Source organism: Podarcis erhardii (genome assembly GCF_964252035.2).
Source record: "Podarcis erhardii genome assembly, chromosome: 1".
Lineage (NCBI taxonomy): Eukaryota > Metazoa > Chordata > Lepidosauria > Squamata > Lacertidae > Podarcis > Podarcis erhardii.
In genome coordinates this window covers 18,033,752-18,047,873 of record NC_138497.1, presented here as the reverse complement: position 1 = coordinate 18,047,873, position 14,122 = coordinate 18,033,752, and the positions used below count along the sequence as shown (strand labels likewise).

General features: G+C 44.9%; 2 protein-coding genes across 2 annotated transcripts in view; one reads left to right on the top strand and one right to left on the bottom strand.

The window, feature by feature from the left end:
- The first annotated feature begins 2,010 nt into the window (after nucleotides 1-2,010).
- Nucleotides 2,011-14,122, top strand: part of LOC309342309 (cholesterol 24-hydroxylase-like) — a 31,128-nt gene continuing 19,016 nt past the window's right edge. The window contains exons 1-4 of the mRNA XM_081862838.1: nucleotides 2,011-2,202; nucleotides 10,375-10,452; nucleotides 11,783-11,864; nucleotides 13,006-13,076. Of these exons, the coding sequence (XP_081718964.1) occupies nucleotides 2,066-2,202; nucleotides 10,375-10,452; nucleotides 11,783-11,864; nucleotides 13,006-13,076 (368 nt within the window). The 5' untranslated portion in view covers nucleotides 2,011-2,065. The remainder of the gene's footprint in view (nucleotides 2,203-10,374; nucleotides 10,453-11,782; nucleotides 11,865-13,005; nucleotides 13,077-14,122) is intronic.
- LOC309343561 (uncharacterized protein) lies at nucleotides 6,052-7,888 on the bottom strand. The gene is made up of 2 exons (XM_081865200.1): nucleotides 6,874-7,888; nucleotides 6,052-6,328 (listed from the first exon to the last, which is right to left on the bottom strand). The coding sequence occupies exon 1, from the start codon at nucleotides 7,879-7,881 to the stop codon at nucleotides 6,880-6,882; it is 1,002 nt and encodes a 333-aa protein (XP_081721326.1). The 5' UTR covers nucleotides 7,882-7,888; the 3' UTR covers nucleotides 6,052-6,328; nucleotides 6,874-6,879.

Sequence of the window (14,122 nt, the reverse complement as noted above, 5' to 3'; positions counted from 1 at the left end):
CACACCTATCTTTGTAGCTGTATCCTATTGCAAACTTAGGAGATGGGGAAGAATGACTTTTATGCTCGACCTTTGAGCTGTATTGTTCTAATTCTCAATTACTGTGATTGTCTTCCGTTGAGGTTGCATTGCACCTGGTTAATCATTTCTTAGTGACCCACCTTTGGACAGAAAAAGGGAATGAAGAAAACATAAGTGTTTTTATGGCATTTACTCCCACATGGGGTAGTGACAGCCATCAACTTGCATGGATTTAAATGAGGACTAGGCAATATCATGGAGGATAAGGTCATCAGTGGCTCCTAGCCCTTATGGCTATGTCCTACTTTTACTGTTGGAAGTATTATGCCTCGTTGGCTACCAGTTGCTAAGAGCCATAGATGGGAAGAGAGCTGTTGTGGTCAGATCCTGTTTGCGGGAATCCCATGGGCATCTGGTTGGCTCCTGCAAGAGAGGATACTGGACTAGATGTGGATATTCAGTCCTCATTGGCTTGGTTGACACATTTTTCAACTTCAACTTCCTTCCTTCCTTCCTTTCTCCCCAGGGGGAAGAGGGCGGTGGCGCAGACTCCCCCCCCCCCTAAAAAAAAACACTCCAGTGTCTCCAAGAACCAATTCTTCTTCTAGAAGGGAAAGAAAGGGAGATTCCTGGTTGAGGATTTCCCCCCTTGCTTTGCGAGGCTGGGCTGGGGAGATAAGTTCCTTTGGACCTGCTCCCAATCAAGGCAGGCACTCGGGGCTGCTCTCACCCTTTCCTCACTGTCCTCCGCACTCCCCTCCTCCTCCTCCTCCTCAGCTGGGGCTACTGCACATGGGGAGGCAGGGAAGGTGACCTAGATGATCAGAGGTCTGGAAGCCAAGCCTTATGAGGAACAGTTGAAGGAGCTGGGTATGTTTAGCCTGGATAAGAGCAGACTGATAGGAGATACGCTTGCCATCTTCAAATATCTCAAGGCCTGTCACATGGAAGAGGGGAAAAGCTTCTTTTCTCCTGCACTGAAGTAGGGTTGCCATGTCTTGAAGAGCGAGAAAGGGAACAGCCTGAGCTGCTGCCAGCCCGAGCTGGGGAAAGAGGCTCTGAGATTCTGACTCAACATTCAGAAAAACTTTGTGACAGTAAGAGCTGTTCGGCAGTGGAACAGTCTCCCTCCTTGGAGGTTTCTAAGCAGTGGCCATCTGTCATGGATGCTTTAGCTGAGATTCCTGCATTGAAGCGGGGTTCCTTCCTATTCTATTTACAGATAGGTAGCCGTGTTGGTCTGCCATGGTCAAAACAAAATAAAAAAATTCCTTCCAGTAGCACCTTAAAGACCAACTGAGTTAGTTCTAGGTATGAGCTTTCGTGTGCATGCACACTTCTTCAGATACACTGAAACAGAAGTCACCGGACCTTTCTATATAGTGAGAAGGTGGGGAGGGGTATTACTCAGAAGGGTGGTGGGAATGGGTGATTGGCAGATAGCTGCGATGAGCCTGTTGACGACTCTTAACGACTGCAATAGGTCTAACAGGAAAAAGCAAGGGGTGAGAAGGTGAAAAATGGCTTTGTCATGTATAATGAGATAAGAATCCTCTTATCTGCCAATCCTATCTGCCAATCACCCATTCCCACCACCCTTCTGAGTAATACCCCTCCCCACCTTCTCACTATATAGAAAGGTCCGGTGACTTCTGTTTCAGTGTATCTGAAGAAGTGTGCATGCACACGAAAGCTCATACCTAGAACTAACTCAGTTGGTCTTTAAGGTGCTACTGGAAGGAATTTTTTTATTTTGTTTTTTCCTATTCTATGATTCTATGTTCCGACTGGGTGCTTTGGCATTGTACCAACTCCTAAAATTAAATCCGAATGGACCATCATTTGGTCCTTCTGACTCAATCTGATTGCAGGGACTGTATGTTTAAGTAAAGGTTCCTCCTACTGCATCCCAGCCTGGCTCCTCCCAAACTCAAAAGGGATTTATTGCCAAAGCAACAACTCCAGGACTCCAATCTCCAAGGCAGAGTCATTCAAACTTTGGAGGCTTGGCATTGCAGCTTTGTGGCTCGAGCTCCTGGCTGTCATGGATGTGCCAGAGGTGATCTGGGGCTTGCTGCACATTTTGCTCGCGGTGGCCCTTCTGGCTTTTGGCCTTTATTGCTGCTACATAAAATCAATCCATATGAAGTATGATCATATCCCTGGTGCTCCAAGGGTGAGGTAAGAGGCTGGCAGGGTTGTGATACTTAATGGGAGATGCCACAGGGAGGGGGCTGCTAATTCTCTTGGACCTCCGAATCGTAATGTACAAATGTGTGTCTTGTGGTCAGACTTTGACAGGAAGAGGGGGCAGGGTTGGCAGGGCATTCCTGCGCAGGAGGAAGGAGGTGGTGGTGGGCTTTTCACCTCAGGTGGCAGAACTTCCTGACCCTGGTGTTGCTGGTTGTAGTATCTGGAATAATAGTTTTAAAAATGAACAGGCATGCAAGTTTACGATGTCCCCTTTGTCGCAGTGGGGTGGGTCATGGGCTGTTATTTCTGGGATGGGTAATGCATGTTCCTTGGAGATTGGTTTGAATGAATGAACTTTATTACGGTCACAGACCAGGATAAAAAACAACAACATATACCGTATTTTTTGCTCTATAAGACTCACTTTTTCCCTCCTAAAAAGTAAGGGGAAATGTGTATGCGTTTTATGGAGTGAATGCAGGCTGCGCAGCTATCCCAGAAGCCAGAACAGCAAGAGGGATTGCTGCTTTCCCTTCACAGCGATCCCTCTTGCTGTTCTGGCTTCTGAGATTCAGAATACTTTTTTTCTTGTTTTCCTCCTCCAAAAACTAGGTGCGTCTTGTGGTCTGGTGCGCCTTATAGAGTGAAAAATACAGTAAATAAAATAGCAGTTAGGATTTTTTTTAACTGATAAATGTTGGAGCAAATAAGGACAAAGAAACAAGCATAGGATAAAACATCTGAATAAAATACAAGATTAAACACAGATAATGGATGGATAAAAACTGATAATTAAAACAGATAAGAACTAAAAACAAATAAAAACATGCAGTTAAAACAACTGTTAAGAGCGTAAGAACTAAAAGACTCGCAGTTAAAACAACTATAAGAGGCTACAGAGTAGAAGCCTCTGAAATAGATGACACTCACAGCATTAGAAACTGATGTGCAAATATGGTTAAAACAGGCAATTAAAACAATGTACAACAATAAATTTAGAAACAATGTGCAACAATAAACTATCCCAGGGAGTTGACTCAGAGTCACCCATGGAACCGGGTTTGGGGATTTTCATGCCGGACTATTTTGAGTTGGGCGATGGTCTGCGCCTACAGATTTGTACACAGAATCTGGCGACCATCCAGATCTTCTTATCTTTGCCTAACAGCAAAAGGTCAAATTTTTGCTTTTGTGGAAGCTCGGCGAGCCCCACCAGTAGGGGATCAATGAACTTACTGCGTGCCTCTTCGTAAAAGGGACATTTAAAGAACAAGTGTTCTGGGCTTCCTGTCTCTCCCAATGGACAGGTGCAAAGTCTCTGGGCATAGGGGACTTTACTAAAGGCTCCATCCAGGACCGGTGAGGGAAGAGCCACACTTCTGGCGAGTGTAAAGGCCTTCTTGCATTTCTAGATACGAGAAAGAAGAGGTATGCTGCCGGTGCGGCTATATATCTCTCAATTTCTCCAATTTTACAGTCGGGGCACCTTGTACAGTCCTGTTGTCTCTCGGTATCTAATATTCTTCGCCTGACCATGGCTTTTGCCTGGCCCAAGCCAAGACTTAGAAGGGCTTGAGGGGCAAAACCCAGTTTCTGGAGGGTGTTCAGAACTGCAGTCTGCCAGCCTGACTGGAATTGATCACAGAGGATCAGTGGGGCTATCCCTCGTGGGGAACAGATTCAATGTCAGCCATTTGTAAATTGATGTTAATCAAATGCTAGCCTCCACTCTCATCATCCCCATTTCCAATCTCACCCATGCGTTTGAGACACATCTGGGGACTTGGAGGAGAGCTCTAAGAAGTCTAGATTGAACTCTCTCAAGGGGGAAGAAAGCAGAGGAAGGCAGGCCCCAAAAGGAACCATACAGGAGTTGTGCCAAAGTTTTGGCCTTGTATAATTTTAGAGCTGCGGGGACGAAGAAGCCCCCTTGTGCTCTGAAGAATTTAAGAATACAATTTGTGTTTTTTTCTGCTGAGCTCCCGATGGAGTTTATGTGTAGTTTGTTGGGCCTGTACCACCATTCCTAGAAACGTGTAGTTTGTTGGGCCTGTACCACCATTCCTATACGTGTAGTTTGTTACCTGTTTGTTACCTGTTCTAATTTATGGCCTTGGAATTCCCAGCTTCTAAGCTTTGTTTTTTCCCCAAAAGCGAGTATCTTGGTCTTTTGATAGTTGATTTTGAGACATTCAGATTCACAGTATGTTGCGAGCTTTCTTAGTACTCATTTGAGACCAATGGGGGTTCTAGATAGAATTACCGCATCATCGGCATATAGCAGGACCGAAATATGCCGATTTGCAAGCTTCGGCGGGTGGAGTTCTGAGTCATTGAGTGCAGATACTAAGTTACTTAGATAGAAATTAAATAGTAGAGGGGCCAATAGGCACCCTTGCCTGACTCCTTTGAAGGTTTTAATAGGGTCCGTTAGGTGTCCTAGGCGGCTGCACCTGACTCTAAGAACCGTGTTTGCGTGCAGTGCCTCAATTAAGAGCAGAAGCCTTCTATCTATATTGGTACCCTGTAGTCTGTCCCAGAGTCTGGTTCTGGAGACTGTATCAAAGGCTGCTTTTAGGTCAACGAAGGCAGCGTATAGTGAGGCCTGCCCTCCTGATTTGCATTTCTTGATGAGATGTTGTAGCGTTAGGCAGTGATCTGTCATGGACTTTCCAGGTCTGAAGCCCGCTTGTTCTATTGCAGGGATATCTTCATTCTCTAGCCATTCTGTAAAGTTATTAAGGAGGTGCTTTGCGTAGAGTTTACTGATCACACTTAATAGGCTAATCGGCCCATAATTCGCTGGGTCCCCTCTGTTGCCCTTTTTATAGATTGGAACTATTATGGCTGTTCCCCATTCCCTTGGGATGCTGCCAGTGTCATCTATGTAGGTGAAGAAGGTGGTAGCTAAGAAAGGTGCCCACCAATCTGCCTGTGCTTTTATCATTTCTGGCAGAATGCCGTCTGAGTCTGGGGCTTTGGCCGTTTTCAGTTGGTTTATATATGATTTCACTTCAGTTACTGAAACAGGTGGCCATTTAGCCAGTTGTTCTATATTATAATTCCGTAGTGGAGGTTCAGCGTCCTCGTACAAAGATTGGAAGAATGAGACCCACAGGCTAGGGGGAATTTGTGAGGTTAAGGGGGAAATAGCTTTATGGGTGCCAGAAGTTACCAGTTTCCAGAATAGTGTCTGATCTTTTGCCGCACTAATTAATTCTAGCCAACATTTTCTGGTATAGGCATTCTTTTGGTGGAGTATTAGGTCTTTATACTCTTTTTTAAGGGCACGGACAGCAATGTCTAACAGAATGATGTCTAACAGATGTCTAACAGAATTTTCAGCTGTCTAACAGAATTTTCAGCTGTCAGGGCAGCTTTGTAAGCATTTTGCAGGGCTTTCTTTGCCTCAAAGCAGGTGTAATCAAACCAGGATTTATTTGATGTTATTGGTTTAGTTGGCCTTTTCTCCGTGGTATTAAAAAGATAGGGTTTTAATTGTTGGAGCAGGCTCTCATACTTGGAAACTGGGTCCTCAGGCCTAGGATTATTCCCAAAGCCAGTTAAAATTGTACGGAGTTTTTCAGAGGTTAGAATCTTCTTCAGTTTGGAATCAAGTGCAGGGGTCCATTTGACTCGGCAACCAGGTCGCTCTAATGCGGTGATCTCTGCAGGGTATACTGTTCTCAGGAAGGGTGACTCGTTTAATGGAGACACCTGGAGGTGCAAAGAGAAATGGTCCCCCTCTATGATTGGGAGAACTTTTAAATTCAATATTTTTGTTAGCAATTCGCTGTCCACCAACATATAATCAATTATGCTGGATCTTATCCCAGACATGAATGTATATTCCCCGGGGATGTCACCCCTGGTGCAACCATTTAGGATATGAAGACTTAGCTGCCTAGAGAGTTTGAGGAGGCAGGCTCCAGCAAAATCTGAATGTTGATCCTTTGACTGCCTTGGTAGTTGTAAAGCCTCCAGGCCAAAGTCGTCAGGGTACCCTATTTATTGCCTGTATTTGGTTTCTAAACTGAGGTCATCCGGACCTAACCTTGCGTTTAGGTCACCCACCAGCAGGACCTTTACTCCCGGATAGTTTGTTATCACTAACCTAACGTAAGAGTCCAGTCTATTCCAGATGCCCTCAGTATCGGGGTTTTTTGCTTCTTGGGGGGATATAAGCATTGATAATTAGTAAACTGCAGTTTCCCCAGGATATGAGAAGGGCCATTGCTAGATGGTCTAGGGGGGACAGTTCATTACAGGTGGCGTTTAGGCAGAGTGAGATTAGGATGAATAATGCCCCCTTGAGCCTCCCTGGTCCTCTGCCTGCAACCACTCCCACTGCATATGTATAGTATCCTTCCAATGATGGGTTTTCAGCCGCCCACGTCTCTTGGAGAGCGATGATGTTAAAGTTTTGATGCTAGAAGGGAATGTCTGTAGAGTGGGAGAGGCATCTGGACCAGCCTGCAACATTCCAGGAGATGATGTTTAGGGCAGCAGTTGATTCTTGGGTTTTTAGATTCCAGGCACTCATAGCTGTTTTCTGCTGCTGATTCCTCAGGTCCTTTGAATTTGGCTTGATTGAGCCGCGATGCAGAGGAATGGGGAAGCCTTTTGAGGGAAAGACTAATTTGGGGGTATTAATTTGACCTTATTTCATTCCTCTGCATGAATAGCTTCTAGGATTCCCAGGCAGTCCATGAAGATTGAGCCGATTCCCGGCGCTGGCACCACTAGTTTGACTTGTTGCGTTTTGGATTGGGCTATTGGAGGGGGTGCAGGAGAGTCCGTTTCTTCTGGAGACAGATATCGACAAGTTGTCCATTCCTCGTTGGTTAAAGGCTTTGATTTGCAATTGATGTAATTAAATTCCATGGGAGGAGGCGGGGCTAGAGGTGGCAGGGACTTCCTTATGGTCGAAAGTCTTTCAATTAGTGCATCCTGGGAAAGTAGGATCTGCTCGAGGTAGGTTGTTAGGAGTTGTTCATCCTTTGAGGAGAAATCCTTTTCTAGCTTATTTGGTGAGGGCAGGGTTTTGTACAGCCTGCCAGATTGTTTAAGATTGCCAGCCTCTGGGTAGAGCAGCTTACCGTTTCCAGCGCTGTTGGATTCTGCAGTGCTGGTTTTGGTTTTTGATCTGGCTAGCCTATGTGCTCCTAGAAGTGGTAAAGTGTCTTCGATGTTTTCGAAGAAACGGTGCACAAGCAAGCCAGTCCTCAGGAAATTGTCTTTATTTGAAAGGGTCTGTTTAGTTGAGAGCCCATCCTTAAAAGTCACTATAGCCCTATTTTGGGCCGTATCATGAGGGAGGAATTTTATCTTGATGATATTTTCTGCTGTCACGAGGCCCCTGGTGACTATTCCGATTTTTTCGGGAATATTTACTTTTCTTTGAGCATATGATGGGTGTCCTCTATTTGTGGGAAGTATTGTGAAGGCAAGTTTGTGATTATTTAACGTTAGCTTCCAACAAGTCTGTATTGTTTTATCTTGATCCTTTTTTGTTATATTAGGGTACACAGGATTTATTTGCGATGTCAAGAGAAGGCTTGGTTGCTTGGGAGCTGAAATTTCCTTTGGTTTTCCTATTCCCCCACTAGAGGGAGGTGTGTGATCTGCTGGGCCGTGGGGCTTTTCCTCAGAGTGCTTTGTTGGCATGCATGAGTTTGTGATTTTCTTTTGCGTTGTAGAAGCAGAGTTCTTTGTTGTTATATTCTCCAGCATCTAAAAGAGCTTCTGAAAATTCGTTTTTTTAGTCCGGCAGGTCGGTGCTCCTTTTTGGTCTCTCAATTTGATGTTTTTGGTCTTCTTCATTTTTTGTGTTGAGCATTTTCTCTTTAAGGTCGGTTTCTTGGGAGCAAGGGATCCTCCCTCCTGCACTGAATTGTTTCTGTTTGTTTGTTTGTTTTTTTGAGTCTGGCTTAGTTTCACCTCCATTAGTCCTAGTCCCAGATGTCATGTGAGGGAGAGCGACCTCATGGTTCTTAATCAATTCAGTTAGGGTGGTAAGCAGGTTCTAGGAAATTTTTAATTGGCTCAAGTTCTTTGCTTATCTGTGTGAAATGAGTTTTGAGTAACTCTTCAAACATCCCTGACAAGTAGAAGATAAGGTTGTCCAGGTATTGTACCCTTAAGCTGTTTGGCCATTTGTCTGTCTCAGTTGGCTCAGTTGGGGAAGGGCACCTTAAATTCTCTCCTGATAGGGAGGGGAGGGGAGGCTCGTTTGACATGGCTTCTAGGTTTTCCAGGAATAGCTCCTGTGTGCAGCCTGGGAGTCATTTTGGACTCACAGCTGTCCATGGAGGCACAAGTTAAATCCGTGTCCAGGGCAGCTGTGTACCAGCTCCATCTGGTACGCAGGCTGAGACCCTATCTGCCTGTGGACTGCCTCGCCAGAGTGGTGCATGCTCTGGTTATCTCCCGCTTGGACTACTGCAATGCACTCTACGTGGGGCTACCTTTGAAGGTGACCCGGAAACTACAACTAATCCAGAACGCAGCAGCCAGACTGGTGACAGGGAGCGGCCGCCGAGACCATATAACACCGGTCTTGAAAGACCTACATTGGCTCCCAGTACGTTTCCGAGCACAATTCAAAGTGTTGGTGCTGACCTTTAAAGCCCTAAACGGCCTCGGTCCAGTATACCTGAAGGAGCGTCTCCACCCCCATCGTTCTACCCGGACACTGAGGTCCAGCACCGAGGGCCTTCTGGCGGTTCCCTCACTGCGAGAAGTTAAGTTACAGGGAACCAGGCAGAGGGCCTTCTCGGTAGTGGCGCCCTCCCTGTGGAATGCCCTCCCACCAGATGTCAAAGAGAACAACAACTACCAGACTTTTAGAAGACATCTGAAGGCAGCCCTGTTTAGGGATGCTTTTAATGTTTGATGTATCATAGTATTTTAATATTCTTTTGGAAGCCGCCCAGAGTGGCTGGGGAGGCCCAGCCAGATGGGCGGGGTATAAATAATAAATTATTATTATTATTATTATTATTCTAAACTTGCTTCAGGTCCCTCTTTGGCTAGCTCAGCTTGTTTTAGTTCTGTTGCCAGGTCCACTCCCTCACCTCCGACGTTAGTTTTTTCCTCCCTTCCAATCCAGGTGTGGTCAATAGACCACTCATGAGAATGGAGGTTTCCTGGATTATTTGCTTCATCAGCCTTGGGATGGAAGTAGGTTGAAATTTTGGCCTGTTTTTTCTTTGTGGGAGTTGTTACAGGTTGTAAAGGTAAAATCCCCAGTTCTTTGCAACATTGACTTGTAAGTACCATCTTCGTACTCAGAAATAAATGGGGCTATTTTATCCAACCCACAGCTTTATGGACTTTTCAAGGGAGGTGGTTCAAAGTTGATTTAAGTAGATTTAAAAGGGAGGGGAGGTTTAAAAGTCCACCCGACAGCTCCCAGAGTCTTTTACTGATAAAAGTTGGCAGATATTTTCATAGGTTGAGCCAGTGTGGTGTAGTGGTTAAGAGCGGTAGTCTCCTAATCTGGGGAACCGGGTTCGCGTCTCCGCTCCTCCACATGCAGCTGCTGGGTGACCTTGGGCCAGTCACACTTCTCTGAAGTCTCTCAGCCCCACTCACCTCACAGAGTGTTTGTTGTGAGGGAGGAAGGGAAAGGAGAATGTTAGCCGCTTTGAGACTCCTTAAAGGGAGTGAAAGGCGGGATATCAAATCCAAACTCTTCTTCTCTTCTTCTTCTTTATCAGTGTAATTTGATCATTAGAGCTCCTACTCACGCAGCAAAGACTCAAAACAAAACAAATTCCTTCCAGTAGCACCTTAAAGACCAACTAAGTCAGTTCTTGGTATGAGCTTTCGTGTGCATGCACACTTCTTCAGATACACTGAAACAGAAGTTTCCAGACCCTTCTGGGTCATACCAAGAACTGACTTAGTTGGTCTTTAAGGTGCTACTGGAAGGAATTTGTTTTGTTTTGACTATGGCAGACCAACACGGCTACCTATCTGTAAGCAGAGACTCAGTTGAGGCTTGACCCGGCGCCATCTTCCCCCCTACTTCCCCCCATCAATTGGTGTGTGAAATCACATAGGCACTCCTGATTTTATTTCAATGCAAAATACTGTACGATGTTCTTCATATAGTTTCATAACATCCTGTTTCTTTTTTTAAAAAAAAAATTGCAGCTTTTTTCTTGGGCATGGGCCACTCATTTGGAAAATGGTTAAAAACCAGGAGCCATTGGGTGATCTCTTTCTGCAGTGGTAAGTTACTTTCAATTTTTCAGAGAGCTTGGTATAAGAGGCTATGTACAGGGGTCAGCAACCTTTTTCAGCCATGGGCCGGACTATATTCTGAAAAAAAACCTAATGAACGAATTCCTATGCCCCACAAATAACCCAGAGATGCATTTTAAATAAAAGCACACATTCTACTCATGTAAAAACACCAGGCTGGCCCAACAAATAACCTAGAGATGCATTTTAAATAACAGGACACATTCTACTCATGTAAAAACATGCTGATTCCCGGACCGTCCGTGGGCCGGATTGAGAAGGCAATTGGGCTGCACCTGGCCCCTGGGCCTTAGGCTGCCTACCCCCTGGGCTATGAGCTTCAGTGCAAATTCAGACCAACAATCTATATAGCAAAGAACCTTTTCCCCAGCTGGGCATGTTAGGGGAACCATAAGTCACTACTTGCAGAATGGGAAAGTGAATAGGAAATGTTAGTGCTGTAGTCCCAGTTTGTGCAAAACAGAGTGCCCTATGGTTTGCCATAAAATTGGAGGGATGGGGAATTAAGAAAGGAATGTGCAGCCATCTACACAACTCTTATGTAGCACGAACCCAACCCATTAACTCTCTTGAGTAAAGGGAAGGTGGGGTATAAAATCTAGAAATCATCAACTATGTCCTTGAAAGTTTATTTTGCTTGTTAGTAATTTACAAGAGTTTTCTACAGCAAGGGCAAAGTTGAAAATTTCTACTTCCAGTCCATGAATGACTTCAGATATGAAATATTTTCCATATACCAGGGATAGGGTCCAACCTTATATCTGTCCCCATTTGAGGGTGGAGGGCACTATTTCAATATTCTTTTTTGCAGATGATGTTAGTGGACTATCCACACTCTGGAGTTGCTATTGTTGAAATTCAGCACTGCTCTGGAATCTCCAAAGGTCAAATCTACACCCCACCCCACCCCCACTCACACTCACACTGTATGGTCTTCTCTTATTCGACATGATGGTGGCATGTATTCTCCAGAAGGAACAACTTGTTCACAAGATAAACTTTGCACAGAAACGATCTTGGCAACAAAAGCATATCTTTTTGTTCCAGTTTTTCAAAACATGACTGCAACGTTCCGTATAACTTGCTGGTTGCTTATCTCTGGCAAGCTTTCCCTTTCCTTTTTAAATACTTTGTGTTAAGTTGTGGGCGAACATAACTGAATCACTGAGCAAAATCACTGAGCAATCACTGAATGTCACTTTCGATCCTTCATTTGCATAACTATCTCCAGTATCCCCCTGCTGGCCCAGGGTGAGAACTTCAGTACATAACACCTTGTGTGACTTTCTCTTCATAGGGCTGAAGAATATGGACCAGTCGTGCGTTTTAACGTACTTCACAAAGCTGTGGTCATAATATTAAGCCCTGAAGGAGTGAAGGTACTGCCACAATTCTACAACTTCAGATGTGCAATAGTTTATCTAGGGCTTTTATTCCCTTTGAATGGTTACTGGAGATTCACTTGAATTTTGAGACCTATGGTTTATTTGTGCACATGTGCAGGCTGACCACAGGTGAGACAGTTCCAAAGCGTAAGCTGTTCTGATAGACACTACATCACCGCTAGGCTTCTAATACCTTTGGCGTTTCCAATAAATCCCATAGCTCTCACTTTTTCCTTAGACCCCCTCCCTCTAAAATGGCCTTCCCCAGCTTTGTGTCCTCTAAATGTTTTAGACTACAGTTCCCATCAGCCCCAGCCAGCATGTCCTGAACATCTGGAGGACACCAAGGCACAGGAAACTGGTCCAGGTCCCAACATAATCTGTGATAAGGTCATGGAACAGCCTATAGTCACAGGAAGTTCAACAAGGTCATAAAGGAGGTGGTCATAAAGGAGCCTTCCACCACCACTACTAGGCCTAAGGAACCAGAGATTTGTCTTGTTTTTAGCAGCTGGAAGGCTCAAGAGGAAGGGCTTATCCATCCACAGATGCTGGTCCTGAAGGAGTTCCAGGGATAGCTTCATCATGACAACTCTGGGTTCATACATGTATACTATGTTCTTGCTCTCGGACCTGGACCTTTTTTGGCACCGGGGTTCTCAAGGACAAGTGGTGGTGGTGACTCCACCTCCTTCTCTGACAGCCCTAGAGGTTCTTCAGCAGGTCCCAGATGGTCCCTCCAGTGGATCCTAAGGATTGGTTTCAGGGGACCCTGCCTGCTCCTCAAGGTCCTTGACCTGTGGGGTGTCTTGTTTGTCCTCTGTGGGTTCTATGTCAGGTACCAGATCAAGCATGTCTCCAAGTTGCTTCCCCTACCATGTGGGGCTGAGCCACCTGCCAAGCAAAGTCCTGTGCAAAAGATCCGCCAAATTTAAGCAAAGTATTCTGAAATAACTTCCCTCAATTGGACCCCCTGTTTTTAAAGGCAGAAGGAAGGTACCCACCCGCCCCCATCCTCAAATTTGAGCCCAGCACACTGATGTTAGAAATCAGTTCTCCTAAATTTAGCACTTGATATTCTTAGTAATGAGATTAACCTGAATTTCAGAAAACTGACCAAAGGATTTAATTTTAGGAGTGCCTGTTGTCACCCCAGTACCCAAAAGACCAAGAATATGAACGTACTTGTAATATATTTGGAGAAAGGTGAGTTAATATAAAAGTAAGTTACAATCAATAAGTATGACAAAATGACAGCCAATTTCCAGCAAATTTGTTGGGTTCTACTGGACAGATGTATAAATTTATGGAAGACAAAGATATGAATGGCTGTTGGCCATGAGAGCTGTGTTCTTCCTCCGGTGTCTGAAAAAACACACCTCTGAACACCAGTTGCTAGAAGTCACAAATGGGGAGAGAGCTGCTGCATTCAGGTCATTCTTGCTGATTTTTTAGCAGTATTTGGTTGTGAAAACATAATATTGGACCAGTTGGGCCTTTAGTCTTATCCAGCACCACTCTTCTTATGCTCTTTTGAAATAAACGTATTTTATACATATATGGAATCAGTATAGTATAAGAACCAGCGTTCAACCCAGGTAATAATAATAATAATAATAATAATAATAATAATAATAATAATAATAATAATTCTGGCTGGATTTCCACAGTCACTCTGGGCAGCTCCCAACAGAATATTAAAAACACGATAAAACATCAAACATTAAAAACTTCCCTAAACAGAGCTGCCTTCAGATGTCTTCTAAAAGTCAGATAGTTGTTTATTTCCTTGACATCTAATGGGAGGGTGTTCCACAGGACAGGCGTCACTGCCAAAAAGGCCCTCTGCCTGGTTCCCTGTAACATCACTTCTTGCAGTGAGGGAACTGCCAGAAGGCCTTCAGCGCTGGACCTCAGTGTCTGGGCTGAACAATAGGGGTGGAAATGCTCCTTCAGGCCCTTTGAGGCTTTCAAGGTCAGCACCAACACTTTGAATTCTGCTCGGACACATACTGGGAGTCAATGTAGGTCTTTCAGGACTGATTGTTATGTGGTTTTGGTGGCCACTCCCAGTCACCAGTCTAGCTGCCGCATTCTGGATTAATTGCAGTTTCCAGGTCATCTTCAAAGGTAGCCCCACGTAGAGCGCATTGCAGTAGTCCAAGCGGGAGATAAGCAGAGCATGCAGCACTCTGGCGAGACAGTCCACAGGCAGGTAGGGTCTCAGCCTGTGTACCAGGTGGAGCTGGTAG

Excerpts from the sequence above, each read along its gene's own strand:
- LOC309343561 (XM_081865200.1), bottom strand. The coding sequence starts at position 7,881 with ATGCCAACAAAGCACTCTGAGGAAAAGCCCCACGGCCCAGCAGATCAC.